This window comes from Vigna angularis, chromosome 5 (genome assembly GCF_016808095.1).
Source record: "Vigna angularis cultivar LongXiaoDou No.4 chromosome 5, ASM1680809v1, whole genome shotgun sequence".
In the NCBI taxonomy this organism is placed as follows: domain Eukaryota; kingdom Viridiplantae; phylum Streptophyta; class Magnoliopsida; order Fabales; family Fabaceae; genus Vigna; species Vigna angularis.
The window spans coordinates 1222899-1233259 of NC_068974.1; the positions used below are offsets into that span (position 1 = coordinate 1222899).

General features: G+C 29.8%; 1 protein-coding gene across 1 annotated transcript; it reads left to right on the forward strand.

Annotated features, from left to right (window-relative positions):
* The first annotated feature begins 1203 nt into the window (after positions 1-1203).
* LOC108340063 (protein DETOXIFICATION 43) lies at positions 1204-8549 on the forward strand. Its single transcript, XM_052877861.1, has 13 exons — positions 1204-1551; positions 1722-1898; positions 2332-2453; positions 3479-3832; positions 4595-4779; positions 4929-5064; positions 6124-6220; positions 6301-6401; positions 6646-6809; positions 7413-7601; positions 7693-7788; positions 7950-8071; positions 8333-8549. Exons 2-13 carry the CDS (start codon positions 1822-1824, stop codon positions 8373-8375), a joined length of 1686 nt encoding a protein of 561 aa, XP_052733821.1. The 5' UTR covers positions 1204-1551; positions 1722-1821; the 3' UTR covers positions 8376-8549.
* Positions 8550-10361: the final 1812 nt, after the last annotated feature.

The window sequence follows — 10361 nt, forward strand, 5'->3', positions numbered from 1 at the left end:
TCATATTCCATAACAGTGGTCGTCCATACAACTCAAACATCATACTTTTAATACATACAATCCAGATTACACAACATACAGTATAAATTAAACTTTTAAGCTTCCCTTACCCGGATTGGCAACCAAACTTGTCCTAGATGTAAAAGAGGCTTCGTTCAACAAGCTTTTCTTAGGTTCTTGACTCTTCCAAAACAAAATCTAACCACGGAATACAGAACACTTAGAATACAAACTTGCATGCAACTAAAAACCCTATTTTTCCAGAAACCTAAGGATGAACTACAGAAAGGGGACTCACCAGCTTAGATCAAATTCTGTTCGGTCCAAACTAACGTCCGCGTCTCTGGAAACGTTCCTATGGTTCTGAAATGGGATTTTGGAGAGGAAAATGAGAGGTTACAGTAGAGAGAAGTTTACTGGTTTTAGAGAGAAGTTGGAGAAGATGAATGGGTGTGTTTCGTGAGGAAGAAGATGAGTGATGCAGGTGAGAGAGTTTTCAGAAAAATCTGGTTTTGTTAAACTCCCGTTCGTTTGAACGAACGTGTCCCAGGCTGACACCTGCACACCCATCTCTGATTTAGAAGCCTCTACCGCAACACGTGGCGTGCTTGCATGCAAAGAGTGGTGCGTTTTTAATGTTGCAGAGAAATGATTGTGGCTCAGCTTTCCATGCACGGCAGAGGTGAAAATCAGAGTTGGAAGTGGGTTTTTAATTACCCGTAGCAGTGACGTGGTGTGTGTATTAGTGGTGATGTGTCAGAGAATTATTACTACTAATTATTCAGGGTTTTACAAATTCCAACTTAAAAAACTAAAATAAACTAATTAAAAAATCAAAACTAAAATTATGCAATAATAATAATAATAATAATAATAATAATAATAATAATAGTAAATAATATATAAATCTTAAATAGGAAGTTTCTTCTGCTATATGCACGTATGTGTATGGAGAGATCCAACTGAGGAAGGTGTTTGCTGTAATCTCACATTCTTAATTCAATTAATTATGGAATTCTATTCATCTTTCTAAAGTTTTTTAATCTTTTTTTTTTATCAATTCTAAAGTTCTATTCATCTTTTTTTATCAATTCTGAAATTATATAGCATCTCCAATGCACCGATTCCTCCACTATATATATATGTGATAACTGCTTAGTAAGAATTTATTTTAGTAATAACTAGGTTTTTTGTAGTACTAGGGTATGTTCTTTTTAAACACATTTTTTTGATTTGTTTTTTGTTCTTATTAGTTAAAATTGATTCAAAACCACAGAAATCGGGGAGAAAAGTATGAAATCCACGAAGTTTTATATATGATAACCATTACACATTAGATTATAGGGAAGAATATAAATTATTATGATTTGTGTGTGTTTATAATTGTCGGAGATGAAATATATAGTAGCATAGTTTAACTGAGGAAGGTTCCAACTGTGAACAAGACAAAACTATGATACTCGTAAATGCTTCATTATTTTGCTCTTGGATATCCCCAAACCACTCCTATAAAAACCATCACTTCTCCAGTCATCTTTCAACACCAAAAAGGTATCACATTTCTATCTTCTTACCATAAATTTCTTCTATTATTTCCATGCACTGTGATCATCGTCATATATATTTCTTCTCTGTTGTCATTATTAATGTCAACATTCAACATTAATATTATCGAATGATCTCAAACACAAATTATGATGTTATTATATATACTTCTGCAGATTCTTGTCGTTGAGGATTTTCTCCCTCTGAGATCAATTTCTTCAAACACTTCTTCTACTAGTTTTTTCACTTCTGCTGTGAGTTCATCAAAATTCATTAATGGAAGAGAATGGTAGTTCCAATGAACCAAACAACAACTCAAAGTGGCCTCTCTTCATTTTCTTCAAAGGTGCAAGGTATGCTAGTATATTCAGAATTTTTATATATATACAAGGTTCTGAAACTCTTCAATATACTAATCAGACACACTATTTTGTCGACTGAAGTTTATTATAAATATCTTAAAGAAATGTTGTGTTCTGCAATTTTATTATTTGTTTGAATAAGTTTTAGCGAGTGTTCTGTGAAAAAGTTAAAAGAGTTTCAACGAATAAAACAATATGATTAATAATAAAATATTAATATTATTGAAAGTTCATTTACTTTGCTATGCATGTAGCATGATATATTCGATATATGGGGAAAATTCTTTGACCTATAGTTACATTATTGCATTTACATTGTGAAAGCTCTTATCTGATAAGCATTAATGTACTTTTATAAATGAAGTATAATTAATACTAATATATTTTCTTGATTCTTCTAATTAATTAATTAATTTAAATGTAGGCATGTTTTCAAGCTGGATGAACTTTCTCGGGAGCTATTAGGGATTGCCTTTCCCTCAGCACTAGCCGTTGCAGCTGATCCACTTGCTTCTCTAATTGACACAGCATTCATAGGCCACTTAGGTATTTATTTATAATATATATATATATATATATATATATATATATATGTATGTATGTATTATAGCCTCTATGCACATTCAACCATCCATATATGGTTATGAAAATGGGTTAATAGGGAGTTAGGTCAAAAAATCATATTCAATTCAAATCTCTGAATAAATGTCAACTTTGTAAGAGTATTTTCTTTTTTTTCAATTTTCTTCGGATTAGTTCAATGAAATCAAAGGAGATTTTATTTTAATTTGGATTTAAATTTAACATATAAACGGGTTAGTTTTCAACTTATTTTATCAGCTCTTTACAAAATATTTATTTTTATATACACTTAGAAGGTAATCCTATTACAACTTCCATTTTACTTTCTTTTTTTTAAGGTTTAATAGCCAATTTAGTCCCCACTTTGGTTGAAAAATCTCAATTTAGTCCCTGGTTATAAAAGTGTTTTACATTAGTCCTAATTTTTAAAATAGTGGGTCAGATTGGTCCCTTTCGTTAAATATAAGTTAACGAAATTAATGGATGATGATGTGACACAGCTTAAAGCTGATGTGTTAGATTGGTCCCTCGTTAGCTTTAAGTTGTGTCATATCATCATCCATTAATTTTGTTAACTTATATTTAACAGAAAGGACCAATCTGACCCACTATTTTAAAAGTTAGGACTAATTCAAAACACTTTTATAACGAGGGACTAAATTGAGATTTTTCAACCAAAGTGAGGACTAAATTGGCTATTAAAACTTTTTTTAAATATTCCTAGAATTATAAAAGTTAAAACTACTTTTTTGTTTGAAAAAACTGTGAATAAATTTTTTTGCCGAATGTGATTCCTGAAAATTTAACTTCTTATATAAATTATTCCTGGTGATATATACCTTACTGTGGTAACTTAATTAATTAATCATGAGTTCATTACAAATATAACATAAAATCATAATCATAAGCTTAATTATTAATTCCTTATAATTTGAATCATTTGACTTTTTTTCTCTCTTGAAGCTAACATTTTGTTTTGATGTGTTCAGGACCTGTGGAACTTGCTGCTGCAGGAGTTTCCATTGCTTTGTTCAACCAAGCTTCAAGAATCACCATTTTTCCTCTTGTGAGCATCACCACTTCATTTGTGGCTGAGGAAGATACTCTTGAAAAGCTGAATGTTCAAAATGGTAACAAATTAAAGCTCAAAGAAGTGATTATGCCAGAAGATCAGATGCTTCAAGACTTGGAAAAAGATACCCTCAAAGAGAATATTAAAACTTCAGCAAAACCTGTGATTGGAAAACGTGAATTAAAGGATCTCGAAGTGAAAAGTTTTGGATCTCAAGCTGTGGAAAATAATAATGCTACAACGGACAACAAGGACATAGAAACTGGAGATGGTAATTTTTCTCTTTCCTCTCATAATGCCTTTTTTAATATTTTCAAATGTCAAGAAAATCTTTTAATTTTTATTTTATTATATATACCTCTCAGCAAATTTTGCTAGATTAAACTCTAACTATGATTCTGATATCATGTTAAAAAGTGAACTCTAAATTTAATTCAATCTTACAAAACCGATTTATAAAATAAGGTTTACACTTACTTATATATTATAAACTGACCTTACGAAACCTCCCGTTTATAAAGTAAGTTTTACGTCCACTTATATACTCTAAAGTGATCTTATCACATGTTGACATAAAACTTTCAACAAATAATAATATAAAATTATTAAAAATCTAGATTTCAAAACTATAAATTAATATAGATGATTACATTATATGTTTCATAAAATAACGAGTAAACGTATATGATAAAATAATTGATACTTGAAATGTTTAACTTATTTATGATTAGTTATGTAGTTTTTGAGTGAAAATTAAAAAATCAAAAACATATTTATCCTTTTCTATAATACACTAGTTCAACCTCTATATCCGTTTTTGAAAACAGTGAGCCCATACATAAGCAGAATCCTAGACATAGTACATGTTTTGTATTATGACCATCAACCATTTTTTGTTATGGTATGTTGTTTGTTGGTATTGCCGACATATATAAATGGAGAGAGATTGAATGCAGATAGCAGTGTTTTATTATGTTCCTATAATTTTTTCACTCAATGATAAATTGTATACATAATTTTTACTACTTTTCAGAAGGCAACAAAAGTATCTGCAAGTCTTCGTGGATTACTAAGAGTAAGGAGAAAGTTGTAAAGAAGAAGAGACGTATTGCTTCAGCATCAACAGCACTACTTTTTGGCACCATCCTTGGTATTATTCAAACTGCTGTTCTTATATTTGCAGCAAAACCTCTCTTACGCGTTATGGGTGTGAAACCAGTAAGATTCTTTCTTTATCTAATCTTCTATGTTATTATATGTGAAAAGGGTCTAATTTTTTTTTTCATGCGATGCATTTATAAGTTAAAAAAATGTATGATGTTCATCCTGTTCATGGTTAATCACAGTGAATTTGTTTGTTTGTTTAGGATTCTCCAATGCTAAATCCAGCAGAAAGGTACTTAAAACTGAGATCGATTGGAGCACCTGCCGTGCTTCTCTCCTTGGCCACGCAAGGAATCTTTAGAGGGTTTAAGGATACAAAAACTCCATTATATGTCATAGGTAGGTTGAAATTATACAAATGCATGCATATACATATTATACATGCTTTTTTTTTACTAAATCTGATACATAAATTAAGGAAATATGTAAATTTGAAAAAATTACAAAAATAAACGAGTAGTTCCTATAAGAATTCAAATGAAGTAGTCATATATGAAATACTCTGACAATGTTGAAAAATGAAAGTGGTCAGCCTATGCAACGACTTCAATTTGATGTAATCGATTATAATGCATATATAATCGATTACATTCATTATAAAAATTCAAACTAGTACTACACTTCATATTAACACAGATAGACATTCGGCCAAGGTCTAACATATCTTGACTAAGATATGATACAACACGGTCGAAGTATGACACAATCCAACCAAGGTCTAACATAGGTTGACCAAGGTTTGATATGGTTCGGCCAAGGTCTAGCACAGTTTGATCAAGGTCTGAAAGTGTAATATCACATGGAAACGGAGTGAATTTTTTTATTTTTTACATGAAAACAAGCTGATGACGACCTATCTAGCACACACAAGGCTGAAAAGGACTGAAACAGACTGTCATCTGGGTTATTTTAGATTTTGGCCGAGTTGTTTCATATATTGGTCGAGTTGTGTAAAACCTCAATCGAGTTGTGTCAAACCTTGACTGAGTTGTATCAGACCTTGGTCGAGCTGTATCATACTTCGACCGAGCTGTATTAGATCTTCACTAAATTGTGTCAGACTTTAACTAGACTGTCTAAGTGTATTAACATGAAGTGTGGTACGAGTTTGAATTATTATAAAAAATGAATGTAATCAATTACATAAGATTAAAGTTGTTAACAACTATCACTTTTCAATATACGACTTCTTCAGCTGAAGTGGTGTAAAGACCACCCGACTTGTCTATTTTTATATTTTTTTTAAAATTTGTTTATTTTTATAATTTATGTATCAAATTTGCTTATATAGATAAATATATATATATATATATATATATATATATATATATTTATATATTCATAAGTATACGATCTCCTGTATCCTAACTCGATTTATTATTGGTTGGTTTTATTTAGTTTTGGGATATACATTCAATGTCATCTTGGACCCAATTCTTATTTTCACATTGAAATTAGGCATCAACGGTGCAGCCATTTCACATGTTCTTTCTCAGTAAGTCTAATAGTTTGTTTGAATTTGAATACTAATTGTTCATCATATTTCATGTTCTTACAAAACTGTAACACTTGCAGGTACATGATGGCAATCACTCTCTTACTGATATTAATGAAAAAAGTGCATCTCCTACCTCCAAGCATCAAGGATTTACAGATTTTCAGATTTCTTAAAAATGGTAAGGCCATGTTTTTGCATATTCTTAATATTATTGGAGTAAAAAAAAAGCAAAACATTAAGAAAAATACATAGAAATTAAACAGAAAACAGCATGATATATATACCTGTGTCAGAATATAGGTTAATCTGATGAACAACCAACTGGTACTGCATAAAACTGTCATTTCTTTTTCTTCATATATTACATTATTGAATGATATAGTTTATAGGTTTTTATTATGTTTTGAATTTCTATGTTGCAGGAGGTTTGTTGATGCTGAGGGTGATAGCAGTGACATTTTGTGTTACCTTGGCAGCGTCATTAGCAGCAAGGCTTGGTTCAATTCCCATGGCTGCATTTCAGACATGCCTGCAAGTCTGGTTGACATCATCTCTTCTTGCAGATGGTTTAGCTGTTGCTGTTCAGGTAATAGTGTATAATAAATTTGTTTATAAATATAGATTGGGAACATTTCATCTTTATATTTTATTTTTGTTTTTTATTTATAATTACAAAATATTGTAGTATTTAAATTCTGTAAATCTTTGCCGTATTCACATGTATTCACATGGGCAATCTTGAAATTCAATGAACCTATCAAGTAAGCAGTTTAAATAAAAAACTAACAAAAAATAGAAAACTGGTGAAAAAAATAAGAACAATTATTAATTACTGGTTAAAATTGAACAAAAAACAGTTTTTTGTGAGTCAGGAAAAATGTTTGATAAAATATCATTTCTTTATTTGTCATTAGTTTTAAATATTAAACACATTATTATTAGTAAATATTTATTTTAAATCTTTCTGTACTTTATATATGTTAATAACGTATAAAGTTATAATTAATATTAGTTTTTAATATTATGAACTTTACTATTATTTAATTATTATCATTACTTTTTATTAATTATCCTGAACTATTAAATCATAAAACAATATTGGCTGGTTAATAACTAGTTCAAAAAAGTTAAATCTGTGCAATAAATTAAATTGAGATAAACAAGACTAATCAGTTTCCCTTCTTGACAGGCAATTCTAGCTTGTTCATTTGCTGAAAAGGAATATAAGAAAACAACAGCAGCTGCAGTAAGAACACTGCAAATGAGTTTTGTTTTAGGAACGGGTCTCTCTCTTGCTGTTGGACTTGGATTATACTTTGGAGCTGGAATATTCTCCAAAAATGTTCATGTTGTGCATTTAATTAAAATAGGCATCCCGGTAATAAATATTATTTAACAATAATTATCTATGATATATTTATGTTTCAATCATAATTGTCTAATTTCCTTCATATAATAATAATTCTCAGTTTGTGGCTGCTACTCAACCAATAAATTCTTTAGCCTTTGTGTTTGATGGAGTCAACTATGGAGCTTCTGATTTTGCATACTCAGCATGCTCTCTCGTAAGTTCACACATGCCATTTTTTCATTCTCTATGATATTTTGCATCTTTTTATCCAAATTTATTGATTCTTTGGTTATGTTGGATATTTATCGATTAGTTCATTTTTAAAATTAAATTAAAGATAAAGTAAATCTTTAATAAATTTCTTTGTTTGCCCAGGTGGTGGTTTCCATAGTAAGTGTAGCCATAGAATTTCTTCTCTACAGGACCAAACATTTCATTGGGATTTGGATTGCATTAACCATATATATGACTCTTCGAATGATGGCTGGTGTATGGAGGTAATTAAACTTGCATGTTATACACCATTTTCGTACTGCTCTAACTTTCATGATACTATAACTTTTCTTGCAGTAAACATAAGTATGCAAATTTAAAAAAAAAAAAATTAATCACACTTTGTGATATACAGAAGAACTGTTACACAAAAATAGAAGTAAAAAACTTCAATATTTTTTTAATAGTAATAATAGCATTATCTAAAATGTATATATATACAAAAACCTAATTGGTTGGATCGTGCTTCATAATTGCACATGCAGGATGGGAACTGGGACAGGACCATGGCGCTATCTCAGAGGTTGATCATTGACTAGGCACATATTATGTAATGACCAGACAAATTTTGTTGTCGAGATCTGATTTCATATCACGTTCTAACTTTCCCCTTATACATAGGAACTTTATTATATAGTTTTGTAATACATCTAGGTTTGCTTCATTCACACTTATTTTTTTACTTTTGTAATGCATCATTGCTTCATATACACGTTATATATATATCATGTTGTGGTTTTCAGAAGATTCCTAGTCATATGTTGTGTTTTTTCATTGCGTAAAATTTCAGAGTTATCGTTTACTTCAATTTTTTCAAGCCACGTTAAAACATGTAATTAAAATTTGTAAATTGTTATTGTAACCACACAAAAAAAAGAGAGTAAGGGTTGTTGATAACAAGGGTAATAAGTGTGTGAACAACTTAGAATTGCTGAATAATGATTAAATACCAAATAATAACTAATACAAGAGATTCTAGTCTCATAATACAAGAGCACTTACATCCATTACATATAAATTCATCAAACATATTATAACACGCAAACATATTCTTAGGAACAATCCTCACTCGATTCATATAGGTATGACTCTCAAGGTTCCTCACACCACACATTATCGATTTTCACCTCATTCATTATATGTTTCATTCTCCTCCGTTTGCTTACCCTATGAAAAAAAATCCATGTTCATATCCCCTCTTTCCAACCATTTCACTCTTAATTTTTGCTTCTTTACCACTTCAAATTTTGAATCAAATCTTTTTTATAATATGCAAACAATTGTTTTCTTTCCACCTTACCTTCTTCATCCAAACCAGTTTGCTAATATTTTATTGACTTCTATTAATATTATCAAACTCCTTATTCAATTTGAATTAGCTGGAGGCTTCTTCCATCAGTCCTTTTCTAGTCTCTTTAGTTTCTCCTTTAAACTTCACATTTCATTTCTGAATCATATTATTGTTTGGTCAATTTTAGACTAGATAATTCAAACGGTTACCTATATCACAAACACAACCACACTTTCTGATATTGAACGACTGTGACCAATAGACCAAATGGTCCATCTATAGAATGATTACCTCTAATACTAATCAATTTAAGACAAAATATAATTATTACCAATTAGATTATTAATTAGATCATCATAAATCCAGAATTTCATTCTCAAGTTTATAAATATAAGTTTGAGGTAAAGACGTAGATGATAACATTTAATACGTATTAATAGCTTGAACAGCTTAATCTTTATAATTTTGGCATTGGGATACCTGATGTTGAATAGAGACGAGAGAGGACGAGGAAGACTTGGAATTTTTTTTTCAATTAAATTGTTAATTCTTTATAACTTTTGATAATTATGTATGGATAATATTTTGAACAACTTTGTTTTATTTTCACATATTTAAATAATAAAGTATTTCTTTTATAATACCTGTTTTCACAATTTATTAGAAAGTTACAATATTTCGATTTATCACATCTCGTGAAAATTAGAAATGTACAATAATGTTCAATTTACCTACAGATTTTCATTTGTAATTAATAGATAAATCTTAATTTTTTTATAATAAAAACTTATATTAAAAGATAAAACATTTTTAAGCGTGAACATCAATAGATTTATTTAGCCTAAAGAAGAAAACACATAAATATTTCTCTCTCTCTCTCTCTCTCTCTCTCTCTCTCTCTCTATATATATATATATATATATATATATATATATATATATATATATATATTATTTAACACATTAATTTTGAGTTTTTGTTATAAAAATGATAAGTTTATTTATACTTATGGTAGGGTGCAGCCAGGGCTTCCTTACCTGAGGAGGATTTACGCAGCAAATTATATGCTGTCGAGTAGAGTTGTCAAAATAAGTAACCTGATCCGATCCAATCTGACTCATCACGGATTGGCCACTTAGTGAGTCAACCCAACTCGGCTTATTTATTAGCGAATCGAAAAAATTTGAATTCGATCGACCCACCACAGGTTGGTGGGTTAAACG